General features: G+C 43.1%; 1 protein-coding gene across 3 annotated transcripts in view; it reads left to right on the forward strand.

Annotated features, from left to right (window-relative positions):
* Window positions 1–994: 994 nt before the first annotated feature.
* Window positions 995–20,125, forward strand: part of CIB3 (calcium and integrin binding family member 3) — a 38,605-nt gene continuing 19,474 nt past the window's right edge. Inside the window, exons 1-3 of one of the 3 annotated variants that reach the window (XM_029614495.1) lie at window positions 995–1,202; window positions 1,784–1,848; window positions 16,609–16,643. Coding sequence is in view for 1 of the 3 variants with exons in the window: in XM_029614494.1 (XP_029470354.1) it covers window positions 1,838–1,848 (11 nt within the window). In the remaining 2 variants the exon portion in view is untranslated. The remainder of the gene's footprint in view (window positions 1,203–1,783; window positions 1,849–16,608; window positions 16,644–20,125) is intronic. The other 2 variants (XM_029614494.1, XM_029614496.1) reach the window with 2 other exon arrangements.

Genomic DNA, 20,125 nt, shown 5'->3' on the forward strand with positions numbered 1-20,125 from the left:
CTCTATGCTTCAATGGCAAGAGGAAATGTGAAAACAAAGGATTTGCATCCACAAAAAAGCAGGGGAGTAGCTTGCTTGATACGGAGGTTACTACCCCAAACCAAATAAGCCTGATACTTCACTTTCAATTATATCCAGCATAGCTCTCTGCTTCAACGGCAGGGGGAATGATGAAAAAATGATTTATATTCGGACAACAACCAACAAGGACTGAGTTGCACAGGTTGGATAAACATGTGTGGGAGTAGCTTGCTATGACGGCGATTACTATCCCTAAACAATTAGCTAGATACTTCACTTAGATGCAGCTCCAGCACTGCTAACTACATCGATGGCGGGGGTGGAAGGGAAATAGATAGATGGCGGGGGTGGAAGGGAAATAGAACAAAAAATCACTTACAAGTGACAAGAGTAACATAAGTATGGGGGGGGGGGGGGGAGTGAAAGCTTGCTGGGCAGACTGGATGGACCGTTTGGTCTTCTTCTGCCATTATTTCTATGTTTCTATATGGTAATGGGGGGACAAGTCCTGAAAAAGCTCTATTTTATGATTGTGCCAGTAGATTTCTTTCATCCGTTGCGCTGCTGCCATAACCTTCTCTTTGATGGCAAACTCATGGAAGCACACCACTCTAATCTCGTGGCTGGTTGTTGTAAGCTTTAGCCAGTGCCCTATGTGCTCTTGCCAGCTTAATGCGTACTGGGTCAGCTTCAGACTAACCAGGGTTAAGAATAGAGCTACAGATATCTTGTATCACCCTCTGGCAATCTGTATAAGCCGGCTCTTCTGGAATGCCTGTAAACCTCAGATTGTTTCTCCTAGACCAGTTTTCCAGGTCCTCAACACAGTCTTGTAACTTGCCATTTTCTTCTTTAAGAGTTAGCAAAGTTTGTTGCACCACTTCAGAAGCTGTTTCAAAATCCTCGTCTTTGCTCCACTGCCTCCACGTGATTTCCCAGCTCTGTACAGTCATATGCCTTAGCTCAGTAACAACCCTGAGCTCAGTAACAACCCTGAGCTCCCCAAACCACTGCTGAAAATCTTCTCTGGATAGGGGGATTTCAGAGCTCTGGAGCCTGTTTCCTGCTCTCTCCTCTCCTGGGGCACAGCTTGCCATCTCAGCGCCATTTTCTGCTGAGTTGTCGGCACTGACTTCCCCCATTGACTTCGCTGCCGCGGCATCAAACAAAAATTGCTTGAGGTCAGTTTTTTTTTTCTTGCCGCTATGCCGGGATTCTCGGGTGTTTAGCAAGTATTTTTAGCAACTCGCAGCGTTTAAAATGCTTCAGAAGAGGAGGGAAAAGCTCAATCAGGGCTCGGAGCTATCGGGTCAGTCCTCCTGAAAGATAATTTCTGTCCATTTAATTTATGCTCTATTGCTTTAATTAAAATATTAAGATCAGATTTAGAGGATTTTATTAATTCTATAGTACATGCATCTTGGTTTGAAGGTTCGTTACCACCAGCACTAAAGTTTGACATTGTTCAACCTATTGCAAAGAAGTCGGACATTAACCCATCCAACTTCAATAATTATTGCCCCATTTCTTCACTTCCTATGTTGTCAGAGGTAATCGAGAAGGTGGTCTTTACTCAGCTACAGGAATTTCTAGACTATAATAACATTCTGCACGAGGCACAATTTGCACCAAATCACTACTGTCTAATTTTGATCTAATCTGAACTGGATTTGATTCAGGTCTCAAATATTTTTTAGTGCTGCTGGATTTGTCAGCAATATTTGACACGCTCATCCATTCTATTCTTTTATGTCTTCTTCAGTCCCCAGGTACAGTATTTCATCAACAGGCAAGCAGGGGAGATGCAGTCATGTAGATGTTAGACAGGTTAGTTCAGCTGTAAGCTATTATTCCGGTTGTTGGTTTTCTTCATTTCTATCAAATTGTTCCTACTGAGTAGTTATTGGGGATTCTAGCTCCAGTTTGTTGCCCTTAGTCACAGGCATCCCTCAGGGGTCATCACTTTCCCCGGTTCTATTTAACATTTATAGGCTACCACTATTTATCATCCTTTCCCAGCTTGACATCAGCTTTAAACTGTTTGCAAAGAACTACAATTTAAAGTTCCTTCATAGAGCCTATATTTCTCCGATGGTAGCCTATAAGGCACAAATTAAACTTTCTGAATATTGTCCAAAATGTTTAAAAGAGAAGGGATCTTTCGCCCATGTACTTAGGGTTTGTCTGATATTACAAAATATTGGAGAAAGTGTTTTTTTTTTAATTTATAGTTTTATTGCATTTGAAATCAACAAAACAGTGAAATGAAAACATGTCATATAAGAGGAACAAATAACCCCCATTCCCCCCTCCCCTCCCATGAGCTCACCTAAACTAGACTTTAAAGAGTGCTATTTCGACTCATATGAAGAAGGAGTGTCAATGAAATAAGGGTATATATGCTGAACTATCAGGTCCATAGGGTCAGGTAATACTCCTAGAGAGCAGCCGCTGTTTCCCATGTTGTCTTGAATGTGGACATAGAGTCATATAACTCCACCGTGATAGCTGCCATTCTACAATAGAGGTGTACCTTTTGTTGTATTTCGCGAAGTGACGGAATGTCAGTCTTTTTCCAATGACTTGCTATTGCCAACCTGGTTGCAATAAAGACTTGTTGACAAAATTGAGTCTGATTTGTCCAATGCTTGGTGAGGGTGGTTCAGTAACATAAAGCCAGCATCCAAAAGACTATGCAAGCCCAAAAGTCCTTCAATCCACGCCGCCATCGCTTCCCACAGGCTGTGCACATGCTCGCAGGACCACCACATATGAAAGAGTGTCCCTATTTGTCCACAATCCCGCCAACATAGAATAACAGCTAATGGATAAGGACGCACCAAACTAAAAGTTGTCACTAGTAACCTACAAATGCATATTAATGTTAATTTCAAACCGCCTAATATGTTCCAAACATACAAGCTTAACTTTCACACATAAATTATTGCATTACATTGTTACCGTACTTTTGATGGCACATGATTAAATTTGTAAACTATACCACTCATATTTTCTTTATCGTGCCTTGTTGTAAACCGTTGTGATGGTTAGCTTACTTAACGACGGTATGGAAAAGTTTTTAAATAAATAAATACTGACATGCGGGTACATTCGATGCAACTTATGTGGGGTAATATACCAGCGGGTAAGTATTAACAATTCTCTTGCAATGTGGCAGAGATTGAACATTTCCGGGCTGCCAAATACACTCGTGCCCATTCCTCTATTGTAAGAGGGTGCCCCAGATCGATTTCCCACCCATGGTATGCGGGAAAGAGTGTGTCTCAGAACCAATCAACATAGTGTACAGTTTAGAAACCATACCTCTTTTCCTGTCAATGTCCTCACAGTAATGCTCGAATAAAGTTTTTCCTTGGCTAATGGAGGTCCTAATAATAGATGTTCTTAGGAAGTGTAAAATTTGGTACCCTGCGAGAAAGTCTCTAGAGGACAATTGGTAAGTTTTTCGCAATTCTTGCCATGTCATTACAGATCCCCCACTTAGGAGATGCTCTATCTTCGTGATACCTTTTGTACGCCATTCCCTAAAAGACTGGTTAGTATGACCTGCTGAAAATTGGGAATGATGAAAGAGATGAGTGGAGTGGAAATACACCCTATTGTCCACTAAACGGTCTTTCCATTTAAACCAAAGTTTCATGGTCGTTTCCAGCGGCATGGACAATCCTCCCATCAGTACCCAGGTATTGCGAGGTTGCCAAACCCTTGCCACTAAGGGCGTACTCCCTGCAATCTGTTCTTCAAAGGATACCCATTGCTTCACCGACACTTTTCTATGCATATCAGGAATAGCTGTAAGTTGTGCCGCTGCGTAGTACCATTCTAAATTTTGTACTCCCAGACCGCCTCTATCCCCGGGCTGATAAAGCAAGCGCCTGGATAGTCTGGGAGGACGCCTGCGCCAAATAAAGTCAAACAGAAATTTTTGCCAGGAACATAGTATAGCTGAGGTAAGGAAGACCGGTAGTGTAATAAACAAATAAAGAAACCGAGGCAGCACATTCATTTTTACTACAGCAGTGCGCCCTAGCCAAGAGAACTGTTCTCTATCCCATTTTTTGAGGTCTCGCTGAATAGCACGAAGTAAAGGAGTATAATTAAGTTGAAATAAGTCACTCACATCAGGTCCAATGTGAACTCCTAAATATTTGATTGATTTTGAGGCTAATTTAAAGGAGAACTGTTGTTGCAAATCCTTTACAATAGCCTGGTTAGCGGAGATATTTAGAAGTTCGGATTTGTCTAAATTAATCTTAAAGCCGGTCACAGCGCTAAAGGCATGCATCTCAGCAGTTACGCCCTGAAGTGATCAGCAGAATTTGTGATGGTCAATAAGATGTCATCCGCAAAGAGGCAGATTTTTAAGTGCAGAGTCCCCATCTGTATTCCCTCAATCCGATCTGAGTCCCTTAAAGGGCTCCAAAAAAAAGGGCAAATAAGAGGGGAGACAGTGGACATCCCTGACGTGTTCCTCTTTGGACAGGAAATAAGTCGCCATATCCCCCGTTTACCTTTATTCTGGCTACTGGATCTTGATACAGACATTTTACCCACTGAAGGAACATAGGCCCGAATTTCATCTTTTCCAATGTGGCAAATAGAAATTCCCAATGTACTAAGTCAAATGCTTTTTCAGCATCTATAGCTAACAATACAAGAGGGATATTTTCTTTTTTAGCCCAGCATAAAATGCCGGTGACTGCCATTGTCTGCTGCCATTCTCTGTGGGATAAATCCGACTTGATCCCTATCAACTAATTGAGGGAGAAGCACATTAAGGTGGGCCACTAAGACCTTCGCTAGGATTTTTAAATCAATATTAAGGAGATTGGGCAATAAGACCCACACTGCGTGGGGTCTCGCTCGGGCTTCGCTAGAATCGTGATACCTGCCACATTCGAATGTGCGGGCAATGGATCTCCCATCCTAAGACTGTTTAGGAAATCAGTAAGAGGACCCACGACTTGAGTGCTACATTTCTTATAATAACTACCCTTAAAGCCGTCGAGCCCTGGGGACTTTCCTATTTTAAATCCTTAATGACAGCTTGTACTTCTACTATGCTGATAGGCTCATCTAGAAAAGTTTGTTGTTCTGAGGGTAGCGACACGAATTGTAAGTAATGGGCTATGGATGCAGATGTAATTTATTTATTTATTTATGTATTTATTTAACAATTTTTATATACCGAGGTTCTGGTAACAATGTTATTAATCACTTCGGTTTACAAATAACATTGAAATGACTTAACACATGAGTCTTACAGAGAACAAGAGAAACATGGGAATGAGGAGCTAGGGAATAGTTAAATTACATAAAACATTATGAAATACATAATAACAGAAATCTAACATAATAGAGATTAGGAATAATCATGTAACCAGTGGTCAATCGTTAGCAGGAGGAAATTGAAAATGTTTCTAGGTTTGTTAAGCAGTGGGAGACATAATGAAATTGTCCAGGGTGGGACAGTGTTAGAAAAGTCTAATTCAGGCGTAGGCGTGGGTGAAAAGCCAGGTCTTCAGTCTTTTTTTGAAGGTGATAGGGCATTGTTCGAGCCTAAGGTCTGAAGGGAGAGAGTTCCATTGGTTAGGGCCCGCTGTGGAGAAGGCTCTTTTGTTTGAAGATATTTTGATTGGAGGGGTTTTTAGAGAGCCTTTTTGTGCCGATCTCAACGGACGGGAGGATGAATGTAGCTGCAATGGGATCCTGAGATCGAGGTGTGAGGTTTTGTAGATAGATTTGTGGATGGTTGAGAGAGTTTTGTAGAGGATTCTATATTTTATAGGGAGCCAATGGAGATTCTTTAAAATTGGAGTAATGTGGTCCCTTTTTTTTTGCTTTAGTTAGGATCCTAGCTGTGGCATTTAGTAGCATTTGGAGAGGTTTTAAGGAGATCGCTGGGAGACCAAGTAAAAGAGAATTGCAGTAATCAATTTTTGAGAATATAATTGCTTGCAAGACTGATCTGAAATCATGTGGGTGAAGTAAGGGTCTGAGTCTTTTTAAGACTTGGAGTTTAAAGAAACATTCTTTCACGGTGTTGCTGATAAAGCTTTTGAAATTCAGTTGGTTATCCATGATGACTCCCAGGTTTCTGACCAGTGGATATAGAGAGGGTGGTGCCACTGGATGAGTGTTCGAGAGCTGATAGTTGCCATCATGGGTGATGAGTAGGAATTCAGTTTTGTTGGTATTGAGGATCAGGCAGAGATCTGCAAGGAGATTGGATATGGAAATGAAGCATGAATTCCAAAACTGAAGGGTTTCTTGCAGAGATTTGGTAATTGGAATGAAGATTTGTACATCGTCTGCATTTAGGTAGTGGGTTAGATTCAGCTTAGCTAGAAGATTACAGAGAGGGAGCAAGTAAATGTTGAATAAGGTCGGAGATAAGGAGGATCCTTGAGGGACGCCCAGAGTTGAACTGATAGGCTGGGACTCATTGTTGTTGATCTTAACTTTATAAAATCTGTCTTGTAGGAAGGATTTAAACCAGTTGAGAGCGGTGTCTAATTCCAATCTCTGCTAGTCGGTCTAGGAGGATCTCATGGTTTACAGTGTCAAATGCCGCAGATAGATCGAGGAGGATAAGAAGGCACGGTTGTTTTTTCTCTAGGTTTAAAAGAATGTTGTAGGTTAGAGAAATTAGAAGGGACTCAGTGCTTCGAGATTTACGGAAGCCAAATTGTGTCGTGGCGAGAATGTTGTTGTCGTCCAAGAATTCGTAAAGTTGATGATTTACTATTCTTTCGAGGATTTTAGCTATAAAAGGGAGATTTGCTATAGGCCAAAAGTTAGCTAGGTTTTCCGGAGAGAGATTAGGCTTTTTTAAAAGAGGTTTCAGGATGGCGAGTTTGAGTGGGGTTGGCACTAAGCCCTGACTTAGGGAAGCATTGATGATTTGAGCGATTGGCTTAGCAATAACTTTGGCGCTTGCTATGAGAAGATTAGCAGGAATCGAATCAAGAGGGTGGGAAGCAGGTTTAAGTTTCTTTAGGATGTTTTCAATCTCTAGCGAGGATGCTAGTTCGAAGGCTTCCAGGCTTGAGGCATGTGATGGAGTTGATGCTGAGAGAAGATGTTGGAGAGAAGAATTTTTTAGATCCCGAAGAGGATTCAGGAGGTTGGATATTTTTTCCTTGAAGAAGATAGCAAGTTCCTCTGCTTTGTTTGCAGCTTTTTCATCCGGAATGATGGATGTGGGTGGTTTGGTGAGGGATGAGACCAGGGAGAAAAGGGCTTTTGGGTCGTAAATGAAGTGGTGGATTTTTTGAGAGTAGAAATCTCTTTTAGTTTGGAGAATGGAGATTCTGTAATGGTGCATGGTGGTTTTGAAGGATGAGAAGTTTGCAGTAGTAGGGTTTTTTCGCCAAATGTGTTCTTTGTTTCTAAGTTCCCGTTATAAGTGTCTAAGTTCTGGGGTGAACCATGGCTTTTTCTTTTCATTAATAGAGTTGATGGTTTTGGAGACTAGAGGGCATGTCAGATCTGCAACTTTCTTTGTTATAGTGGACCAGGATGTGAGGGCTGAGTCAGCGTCCATTGTGTTAACGTGTTTTAGTTCCTCAGATAGATGTGTGATGAGGGTTTCCTGGTTGCATAATTTTCTGAAATGAACCGATTTTTTCTGTGAGGTTGTAGGGCTTGGATGGTGGATGGCTAAAGAAGTGTTGATTAACTTGTGATCAGACCATGGGATTGGCATGCAAACTACAGGAGAAGAAAGGGTGATACATTGATTGATAAAGATAAGGTCTAATGTGTGTCCTGCTTTGTGGGTGGAATCGTTTATTAGCTGTTGAAAGCCCATGAGGTTGAGAGTGTTGATGAAAATATCACAGTTGGAGGAACGGGGATTAGCATCCACGTGAAGATTGAAATCTCCAAGCAGTATGGCCGGTGTGTCCGTGTTGATGTGTCTGGCGATACTTTCTATTAAAGGAGTAGGGTCTGAGTCGAGAAGGCCTGGAGGAGCGTAGATGAGGCCTACTTGCAGGTGAGGGGATTTGAAGACAGCAAACTCGAGAGAGGGGGAAGTGTTGGTTGTGTGAAGGGATAATCCAAGAATTTTTTTAGATGCTAATAGCAGACTGCCTCCTCGTTTTTTTGGTCTAGGGATTGAGAAGATATCAAATGTTTGGAGAGGAAGTTGGTTGAGCAGGACTGTATCTTCTGCTTTTAGCCAAGATTCAGTGATGGCACATAGATCTGGATGCTCTTCAACTAGATAGTCATAGAGTAGGTGGGTTTTTTTTGTTAGGGATTGAGCGTTTAATAGGGTTACTGAGAATAAGGTGAGACCAAGAAGTTGGTTTAGTGGAGAGAGCATGATTGGTAAGAGCCTTTTTTGTCATGGTTGTAGATCAATTGGAGTAACTTGTTTATTTAGTGAGTATCTCCTGCTTTTGTATATGATTGGAATAGCATTGGGTCTCATGATTTTTGAAAGAATGAGATGGATGTGATGGGAAGTGAGGAGTAAAAGAAAGTGTTTGGTGGAGGTGCCGAAACAAGAAATCAGGTAGATAGAGAGGTGGCTTAGAAGTAAAACTTCTGTGTAGAAAGTCTAGGGCTTTTTTAGGATTGTGCGGAAGGGTGTACGCGCGAACAAAAGTAAGCGATCGCGCAAATTTTTAAAATCTACCCCTTAGATTGTAAGCCCTCTGGGGATAGGGAAATACCTATAGTACCTGAATGTAAACTGATGTGATATCTCAGATTGAATGTCAATAAATAATTAAGGTGAGTACCTTCTTATCCATTTGTATTTTCAATAAGATATAGTGCCCTGAGGGATCGGCTATGTGGGTCACATACTCATAAGTAACATGCTGGGCTATGAGGATACCTACTTCTGCGTATTTGGTGCCTCTTGTGCTAACCACAAAGTAGGAATTGGGGAACCCCTCCACTTGCAACACCTGTTCGTGGCACTTGCGCAGATGTGTTTCCTGAATCATGGCAATGGAGACCTGCTGTTGTGCTAACTCTCGCTGCAGTAATTGCTGCTTTTTGTGAGAATTGAGGTCCTTCACATTAAGGGACCATAATTTCAAAGCCATCTTGTGTCATTCATTATCCCCCTTCCGGATACATACCCCAAAGATCAATAAAGCAATTACTAAGATAAACATACCCCATGAGCTCATGGGCACTACCCCCCCACCCTTCCCATCCCCCCTATTTTAACTGTATCCACCTCTTGGATACCTCCTTGCATGGGGGTGTGGCACTCCAGTATCCCGGCATTTGCATGTCAATGGTCCCAGGCATGGCTGCTGGCTTGTTCCGGCTTTGCTCTGTGTTTAAGTTTCAGTTAGTTCACTGAAATTGCCTAGATTTGTAAGGGTAATCCTGTGTTATTCAGATAAAGTCATCCAATCTTTCCCGACTGGTCCGGTGTGTAAGTAAGCTCTCCAGTCACTGTAGCTTCGGTCCCTTCAGCCTACTGTTTGGTGAACAGAGGGGTCAGTTTTTGGCGCTCCAGTCTTTTAGTATTGCTCACTCTCTGCCATCTAGGGGTGGATGCCATTCTATATGGTATTTCCTCTGGCTGGCTGGCAGGAAGGGTGAATGGCAAATTCACTTTAGTGAAGGCCTCTTTTGCCTCTGCCAAATTTTTAACATGGTATGTAGTACCATCTATGGTAAACATAAGGCCAAAAGGAAATGTCCAGCGGTACCTGGTATTATGCTCCTGGAGAGCTGTCATTGCTGCATGCAGTTCAAATCTTTTGCGCAGGGTCACAGCTGCCAGGTCATTGTAGATACAGATTTTGTGGCCTTCCCACATCCATTCTCGTTGTTGCCTTGCTGCAGCATAGAGCTGCTCTTTTTCTTGGTACGTCTGTAAACAGATCAAAATATCCCTTGGCTTCTCCGCCGTTTTCAGGCCTTGAGTGCGATGTGCCCTCTCAATGCGAAAGTTCGAAGGTATGTCCGTTTCTGTGGTCCCTCCTGTAGTTACTGAGTCCATGAGAAAGCGAAAAATATTTGACACCACTGCACGGTAGTCAGCGTACTCTTGCGTTTCCGGCACCTCACGAACCCGAATGTTGTTATGTCGGGACCGGTTTTCCAAGTCCTCTACTTTTTTCAGCGATAGCCATTTATTCTGTCCAACACGTGTGCTGCTCCTCTCCCATTTTCTGCAAGACATCCTCCTGCCTCTCCACTGTATTATCGAGTTCATCGACTATCGCTTCCATTGCAGCCATCTCCTCCTTTATTTCAGCTATCGATCGAAGTAAGTCCTGTTTGTGTTGTTTGAGGTCGGCGCACAACTCTATGAACCATTCCCTCAGTTCTGACCGAGAGGGGAGTTCAGAGAGGTCCGCTGTGCAGCGTGGTTGTGCTTGGCCTCTCGGGCCCCACTTAGGGCCTGCTCTTGACGTGGTTCAGCGTGATTTCCCTCCGATTTTGAGTAAGAAAATTGCTGGAGGTCTGGGTTTTTGCCCTTCGCCGCCATAGCATTATATAAGATACCGATTTTTCCCTGTCTGGATATCAGATGGCAGATGGATGAGGTAGATATAAGCGGGTTTCACAGGTTTCGCCGGGAACTCGCTTTCTAAGCAGCCATACTTGCTGATGGCATCATCACGCCCCTGGAGAAAGATTTTAATTTATTTGGGGAGCATTGTGGGCTATAGGATCCCTCTGGATATGGAATTGGTGTTATTTGGCATGGGCCTTTCCAAAAGTGTAAGGAAAGAAGGAGAGGCCCTGGTACAGGGGAAGCGTTCTGTTTTGCTGCATTGGAGGGAGAATGATCCACCGTTGTTCTGGCAATGGAGAAATGCATTGCATGATGATATGTTCATGGAATCATTGTCTGCAAGTGTGTCCTTTGCCTAGAAAAATAAGTTCCTGCATGTCTGCGATAAATATATTCAGAGTCTCTCTAGCAGAGCTAGGAACTTAATTTTGAATAGTCTTTAGACAATGTAAGCTATATTATGCAGTTCCTTGATATAGAGATTCTGACCCGTAAATTCTGTAACGTTATTGGAGGGGTTGAGGGATGGGTTGACATGTTGGGGAAAAGTGAGAGGACAGGAGTTCCCATATTGGAGTTCCCAATGACAAACTTACCTGGTTGGGCCAGATTAAGCCATCCGGGTTGAGTTGTGAAGATACAGCATTATGAACAACAGGAGCCAATGCGGAGGGGATGGGTGACATTAAGGAAAACATTGAAAATTAAATGTTTGAACTGTAATAGCAAAAACACAGTCTGTTAATTGTCATGATGAATATTGGTTGTTTCAAACTTTTGCTTTTTCGGTTTTATTAAGTCATGTCTTCGTTTTCTTCTGCATGTAGACAGTTACTGACATGATGATGTTTTGCTCAGATCTTTAATAAAGATATTTAAACTAAAGTGTCTGCAGATGACATACAGTGTTTCTTTCCTATTACTTCATACCAAGTTCTACCACAACAACCTAAGTACTCTATACCCATTCCCTTTCAGTAGGCTCATCTCATCCTCTGGAAGCAACTATCAGTAACTGAGGAGTGGCCTAATTGTTAGAATAGCAGACTTGCAGCACAGAAGCCAGTGTTCAAATCTCAGTTCTTCCACTGATGCTCCTTGAAACCTTAAGCAAATCATTTCACCCTGCATTGCCTTTCATGTAAACAAAGGCTTCCCAAACTTTGTTAGCCAATGTGACCCCATTTTAGCACTTGAAAATGACCCAAGGATGATCAAAACACATTAGCAGGTGCGTAGTCCCTCTCCAGTCTCTCAATTTTCAGTCCAGCTGATCCTCTCTCTACCTTCACCTTCTCCAACTGATCCTATCCCTCAAACTCTACCCCATCTCAATTTCCTCCCCACCAACTGATACCCATTTCTTTTCCATTGCCTTACCCTATCCTCTCACCCCCTCCAGTCCTTTTTGTATTTTCCAGCTGATCCCCCCTCACCCCGAAGCCCTTCTTGTAACTCCAAAACTGATCCTGTGATATCACCCCATTCCATCTTCACTTTCACCCCATCTCTCTCACCTCCCAACCTTCCCTCCAACCATTCTCTTAAATCCCTCAGCTTATCCCCTTCACCCCCTAGTCAATCTTCTGTCATTCCTCCTCTTTTTCACTCTCCACAGCCAATCCTCCCCTCCACACTCAAATGCCCCTTCACCTGATCCCCCTTCTGAAACCACCTGCCAGCTAATTCAGTGTACAAATTCCTCCTGCATCTGATCTACCTTCAAACTGCCCCTCCTCCAGACATCCCTTTGACCAGGGTCAATAGCAATATTCCTTTTTGGGCCCCTGGCCAACAGTGGATGAGAACAAGTGGGAAGAAAGAGCAGGCTGATGACAGGCAACACTTTTCTCATGGGTAGGTTCGGTGGTAGGTGAGGGGAGAGAAGCAGTGGCAATCTTCACTGACCTGTGCGCACTCAGCCATCCCCTCATAGCTGGTTCTGAGCCCAATAGTGATCTGCAAGTGACAGCGGCATTAGTAAGGAAAGTCACCATGGAGCCATTGAGCCAGTGCAAGCTCACAGGCCCTGCAGTGGAACCAGTCCCTCTTCATGCAGGACTTCATGTTACCACCGAAACACATGCAAGGGTGGTTCACAGGCCGCAGGATGACTTCTACTACTAATGCTGCTGCTGGTGCCTGAAAAGCACTGCCACTTAAATGAAGCACTCATGACCCCAGCTGAAAGTTTGTGACACCAGTTTGTGAAGCCCTGACTTAAATTGGAAGCCCTCTGTATCTGATTGTAACCCACCTTGAGCACAGGTTTGGAAAGATGAGTTAAGGAAATTCTAGTGGGTAAATGCAAAGCATTTTGTAAACCTTTGTAGGTCAGGGTGCTTCACAGTTGTAATATCCATTTTAAAGCTGACAGCACATATTATCTGAAAAAACACTAAAAGGCAGGCAGGCAGGCAGGCAAGAGTGTCAAACATAAAGACTGTGATGCATTTTTTGTAGTGGCCCACTCACTTGTTTCTCAAACAGTATTGATGTCTTTGAATTCTCCTTTTAAAAGAACCTTCTTTATTTAACACACCGTGTGCCTGGGTTAAGCTTGTACACCGTCAGTATGTTGTGTGCATCAGTGTAAGGCTATTTACAGCTCAGGGGGAAAAAATACATTTTCTGTTCGTACTCTGGATCAGTCCAGACAAGTGGGTTTATGCATCCCTACCAGCAGGTGGAGGCAGAGAGTAAAAACTCGAAGGCACTGCTACATAACCGAGAGTGCTGTCCCTCAGTATTTCTCTGTCTCCAGCAGATGGTAGAGGTGCAAACCTGCAATCTGGAGTTTAATTTAAAAAAAAAAAAAAAAAAAAAAAAAAGGAAATGAGAAGATTCCTGGAAGGCTCCCCAAGGTGTTAGGTTCCTTCGTGGTTAAGGGGAAGTAAAATCCAGGAGTCCTGGTTCCCTCACCCCCTCTGAGTCCTCATCCTCACCTCCAGATTCTGCTGCCTCTGCATCCAGAAGCAGGGAAGTAGCCCTTTTCTTAGTGCTTTCCTTGTTTGCTGGTTATTTCCTTTATTCAGTGTCTGTGCCTTTAAAAAAAAAGGAAGAAGAAGAAGACGCTGTGAAGGGAGCTGCTAAGGTGCTGATTGGCTGAGCTGCCAGGTGCTTGCTTAGCATCGGTGATGCACCGCCAGCGGTGTTTGTTCAGCGGCAGGGGCTGCTTTTAGGCCCAAGCTCGATTCAGGCTGATGCCCGTTTAGCGAGGGAAAAGTAGCCACAGCTGTGGTGTGACAGGAGTTTGACTCAGTACAACAGCGGGACCTCGGCAGACCCATCAGGGGGTGGTCAGACTGTGAGGGCCGGTGCTGCAGGCTCCGGGGGGGGTTGGAGGCACCGGCAGCCATTTTGAGAGCACATAGCAGGAGCTAAGAGGCTGCTTCAGAGTCTTGGGACTCCCCTCCCCCAATTTTTACCGTCGATTTAAGCCCTGCTGGTAGCAGGGAAGGGGGGGGGGGTGTCCAGGGGGACGATGGGTAGCATCAATCCTCTTCAGATTCAGAGCAGTTTTTAGCAGATCTTGTCCTGCTTCTTCACAAGGACTTTTTGGCTGAGAAGGAGGCAGGAATCAGGTGGCCATTTCCCAGGAAATTCCTTGTGCCTAAAAAGGCTCGAGGGGGTGAAAGCAGACGGGATCTGGACGGATCCTGTGTCTCCTTGGGTTAGGACGGTCCACGGCTGAGGACAGGGACACGACCATGTGCCTGGGTCATGCTTGTACACCGTCAGTATTGTGTGTGTATGTGTGTAAGGCCATTTACAGCTCAGGGGGGAAAAATACATTTATGCAATGAAATGACAGGCAAGATGCCAAATGGTGTGACATATATCAGCACATGGATGATGGATGCATTGTATCCGCTGACATCAACATTTATTGTTTGAAATTCACATTGAAAGTAAAATGTGATTTCTTTCTCTTCTGCTAACAGTGATAACCAATTCTAGTCAGGAAATCAGCAGACATAAAGTAACATGTCAATTGAAATTATTGCTTGAAACAGTGCTTGCAAATGCCTTTATAATAATCATGTGATTGGGGGAGTGTAGGTGTAATATGCAGTTTACTAGTGTTGAGGACAAGTTTCAGAAGGTAATTAGATCTGCACAGGACTGGAAATTATCCCCTGCTGAGTGGGGAAACATAGCCAGCAAATTTTACTAGACCTCCTGGGGGAGAGAAACCGACCCTCAGATAGCAGGTCCAGCATCCATGGATATGTTTGTGCACAGGTAGCTCCTCTGAAAATTAACTAAAAGGTATGCAGAGTCCACAGCCACTTGCATACCTTGAACCTAGGTGGGCTGCTACAATTTGCCTTACTATTATTATTGGCCTTTTTTTTTTGCACAGTGTGGTCTACCAGGTGAAGGGTTTTGGGCCTATGGCCAGCTCATTTTTTGCACCCTGATTTATACTAACAAGCCCCCAACTGCTTGACTGGTATCAGCTACAGGAAAAAAAAATGCACATCTTGAGCTTCCGTGTCCTCTGTGCAGTAAGTGATGCATTAAAACAAATGAACTCAACCAATAAACAGAGAAAATATGAGCTGTAAGTCACAGGCAGGAAACTTCAAAGATCTTTTCTTTTCTTAGCAGAAGTACAATTCAGAGCAACCCAGTAACCCATGGCATGCCCTTTTCATGCCCTTTCCAGCTCTGTGACCTCAGGGGGACAAGCTACCTTTGTGGTTACCTTGTTAAACAGTGTAACATGACCCTGCACTGAACATGCCGTAGGTGGGTGCAAACACAGTATACCACTGTGGCTTTTTGTACAGTTGAATGATGCTTGGATGGAGGCCTCGGTGCACTCAGCCCGAAGATTTGATGAAATGCGCCTATTATGATTCTGTATCACATGGAGCAACGGAGCTGGTTATCCAATCCTGCCCTGTACCTGGACCCTTCTTGGCACAGCTTTTGATATCTCAATATTCAGAGCTACGCTGAAGGCGTTAGAAAAGGGAAGAAGGGAAGCCATGGGACTAGACTCAAGATGGGCAACAAGCAAACCATTTTCACCGCTGAGCAGCTCGACGTTTATCAGGTGAGAGCAGCATGCTTAGGGGTGCCCGCTGAGTGTGTGTGTGGGGTGGAGAAGAGGAGGAGGCAAGAGGAGACACGTCCCCCCACCCTGGATTTCATTGATTGTTTTTGTACCTTTCTAAGATTTTATTTTTGTACAATCCCTATTTATTTTGGTTATGTGCATATATGTTCCCTTTCCTTTGAAAAAAAACTTTTGCAGGCACTTTGAGCACACCTTGAAACAATTTTGAGGGCAGGAATTTGGGATCATGTAGGGGAGAGCAAGTTTTCTAATTGGCAAGCATGGAAATCTATAAGGACTGAATGGCTCTTAAGGGCCAGAAAATCAACAAGAACCCAGAATGCTGGGAAGTCAGCCCAAATTCATTTTTATATTTTAAATAAACACTTCCTTTATGAAGAGATCCAAGTGAAAAAAATACATACAGAGTGATGATTTACAGCAAGGAGTGCACAAAAAGAGACAGATTAGCCATTATTCAAAAGGGCCAGGGGCTACAGTAAACACAAAATGCACTTGTTGAGAGATTTTTGAAGCCAAGTTGGGTCCAAATTTCTTTAAATCCAGAAATCTGACTTCTGTGCCTCTTCTGACCAACTTGTAAGGCCATGATCGGTTTAGGGCCCCATCAGAAAACCCGGTAGCATTTTAGAGATTTTTTAAACAGCAATTTCCTCTGCACCCGATTATAAAGTGCAAATCCATTCCCTAGTCTGAGAATAATATTTGCACTCCCCCCCCCCCCTTCTCTTTCTCACTATTCTGTAACTGCTAACATTCAAAACCTCTCATTTCACATGGGATGTTTATGACTTATGTCTATGCAATCCTTCACGCATTTATTATTCTGTTTCTTTTAACAATTTCAATAAAAATGCTAAATCTAAAAATTTAAAAAAAAGAGCAGAACTGTGCCCTGGCATTTATATCTGTAAATATCTCTAGCAGCTGCTTAAAACCCCCCCCACAAACTTTAGTTTCATTTCATCTTTTACAGGACTGTACTTTCTTTACAAGAAAAGAAATTCTGAGGTAAGTTTGATGCATTTTCTCTGCATCACCTGGACAAGGGGTGCCGTGTCAGCCTGCTCATATTTCAGCTTTGGTAAAGCTCATATCTGTGTTAGGGAGAAACAGATCCAGTCCTTGCAAGTGTGTGTGCATTGACAGATTTGCTCTGGTGAAATACATTGCAAATATATGACATTTGAGCTTTTCTGGTTTTGAAGCGGCGACCTCTGTTCGATTCTTCAGATTATTATCTTGCAGTGAGAGCAAAACTCTTTTGCAGACAGAAAGCCGAGTCCCCAGAAGAGAAAAGAGGGATGAGCAGAATCTCTGGCCAAGCTACATTGTGGCCAGTGCAGAGTCATGCATCTGGGGTGCGTTAATCCAAAAGAGCTGTATGTGATGGGGGGTGAAGGGCTGTTGTGCACGGAGCAAGAGAGGGACCTTGGGGTATAGTGTCTAGTAAATTGAAGACGGCAGAGCAATGTGACAAGACAATAGCTAAAGCCAGAAGAACGCTGGACTACACAGAGAGAGGAATAACCAGTAAGAAAAAGGAGGTGATAATCCCCTTGTACAGGTCCTAGGTGAGGCCTCATGTGGAGTACTGTGTTCAGTTCTGGAGACCGTATCTCAAAAGGGATAGAAACAGGATGGAGGAGGTCCAGAGAAGGGCAACAAAAATGGTGAGGGGTCTCCATTAAATGACTTACGAGGAGAGGTTGAAGGACCTGAATATGCATACCCTGGAGGAGAGGAGGTGCAGGGGAAACATGATACAGACCTTCAGATACCTCAAAGGTTTTAATGATGCACAATCAATGACAAACCTTTTCAATTGGAAAGAAATCAGTAGAACTAAGGGTTACAAAATGAAACTCCAGGGAGGAAGACTCAGAACCAATTTCAGGAAATATTTCTTCATGGAGAGGGTGGTGGATGCCTGGAATGCCCTTCTGGAGAAGATCGTGAAGACAAAAGCAGTGAAAGATTTCAAAGGGGCATGGGATAAACACTGTGGCTCCCTAAAAGCTAGAGGATAGAAACGAAGAAAAGAGTTCATGGAGGTAACTTGTGGTGTGGTGGTTACTATCGTTAACCAATAAGCCTGTGAATTAACTCCAAAATTGTTCTCTGCTTCAATGGCAAGAGGAAAAGGGGAATATGACTCATACAGCAACCAATAAGGGCCCTGACATTGACAGTCTGGGAAACTGATAAGAATGGGGGTGACTTGTATGGCACGGAGGTTGCTACCATAAATTTGCTGGGCAGACTTTTCTGCTGTTGTTTCTGTGTTTCTGTGTACTGCGGCTCAGGGCAGGACCAGGCTATATCGCAGCATGTGGTCATTTTCAATAATAACCCACATAGTTTTTGGTTGTTTGTTTAATTCATATGTAGATTGTTGTCCTGGGGCCCCAGCTGCTCAAGTAGTAGGGTCAAAGTACAATTTGCAGAGAGAAACTTCCAGTTATAATTTCTCTTTTGCAGACTGGCTAGAGGTACACAAGCCCAAAAACCCCTGCAGCCTTCGCCACTAGGCCGCTTGGCAAAACTTACCCCCCCCCCCAGCCCCCAATAAGTATTACACTGTTCAAACGATCTAATTGAATTTGTAAGTGTAAGAGCCAGTGTGATGACACAAGGACAGACACAATAATCCTGGACATCTCTAAGAGGACAGTTTTCACAGACGTTAATCCTGGTAAAAGTGTCCTGAGTGAAAATGTCCCTCTGTAAGCGGACTTAAAGCACACGCAGATTTCCATAGCAAGGATACCTTTTAACTGGTGAGACGTTCCTGGGGACATGTTTTTGGGGGAAAATAATGTGTGTACATTGTAATTTCCTTAGAAATCTTACCCACACCAAAAAGCAGGTGCAAAAATCTGCTGCAATGATAGTTTCCAAAGAGAAAGTACAGATGTACTTTGCCTTTGAAAATTTGCTGCAAGGTTTGCAGACACAAAGCACCTGTGGATTTTGCACTGAGGTTTGAAAACTGTCCCCATAAGCACTTCAGTATCAGTGTCTGATTAGTGTGTTGAGAAAGAGATTTGCCCAATTGTAAAAAGCTCCTGTATAAGACAATGAAAGCGTTCAGTCCCCTTCTCCATGGAAGTGCAAATAGATGGAGGGTTGCATCTTCTGGCCCCAACTAAAGGCACTAAGGCCATGTACAGTTCAGGTGTCCCCTGCTAATAGAAGAAGGGTATTGATGGATTCAACATATGCTGGACTGCTAGAGGGCAAGCAGGCTAAAATGGGCCTATGTAGAGCTCTGCTGTAGATTAGTTTGTACTGCCTGGTATCCTAAGAGCAAGCTGCAGTCAACCATATTATGACTTTCCAGATTATAGAGCCTCTTCCCTATCTTCTTTTTATGATCCTTTGGCGGGCCCGTTTTTCCACTGCTAAATTCCATACAAGGCTGCCTGGATGCTGCCCTGCTAAGGTTCTGTTTTCTAAGATACTACACAAAAAAAAAAGAATGCATGCAAGAAATGAAATCTCCGATAAACATGCATGGCTTATTCTAAAATGAAACCCAAACCCTTGTCAGTTTTCATGTGCTGGCCAGGGCCCAAGACCATAAAGCGTAGCAGGTATAAGGCATGTATTATTCAGAGCTGACCCATTTGAAATTTCCCTCTCATTGTTTCTTCTCACTTTCAGCAATTATAACATTCAATGGGAGCTTTAGCAATCTGCCAACAAGAAGCAAATGTAGTTGATGTAAATATCTGAATCACATTGCTGAGATCTATTTTTCCTAATGATTCTGGGATGATTTCACTCACAATTTCTGCCCTAGGATATATATAAAACAACATTAAACCCTCTTAATATGGACTCTCCCTGAAAAGTTGCATAACTGATGACATCAGACTATGATGTTATCAGAATGTGACAGTTTGTTCTTTTTGGAGAAGGATAGGATTTGATACCTAGCCCCACCACTGTACTTCCTATTCAAGTTTAGCTCCTGTGAAAATACTGAATTGTGAAAAAGACAGCAGGTATATAAGGAGCAGTTATGGAAACAGTGTATGAGTGACTTTCACTGGCCTTCAAATCCAATTGTTAGCACCATTCTAACCATTAAACATGCATATTCGTTATGAATATCCTGACAACCTGGCCAGTTTGTGGCTCTCGAGGACCAGAGTTGGCCAGCCCTGCATTTTATCAACCTGCCCATTAAGATGTGTGACAGGAGGTGCTAATCTCTAGGAATGTGCAATTGTTTTATTCATTTTATTTGCTGTGTGTGCATAACACTTTTATGCATATAGAGGTCCATATCCAAAGCCATTTAGATGGATAACTCACAAGATATCCACCTAACTGGCTAGTTATGAATATTCGATCAATGCAAGGAGGAAGGACACAAAAGTTCAGCAATGTCCGTAGAGTTCAAATACAAGATTTCTATTATATTGTGTACAAGCAAGCAGAGAGTTCAATTGTCAGCATCAAGCCAAAAAGGTTATATCAATAGA

This window comes from Rhinatrema bivittatum, chromosome 8 (assembly GCF_901001135.1).
Source record: "Rhinatrema bivittatum chromosome 8, aRhiBiv1.1, whole genome shotgun sequence".
NCBI classification, from domain to species: Eukaryota; Metazoa; Chordata; class Amphibia; order Gymnophiona; family Rhinatrematidae; genus Rhinatrema; species Rhinatrema bivittatum.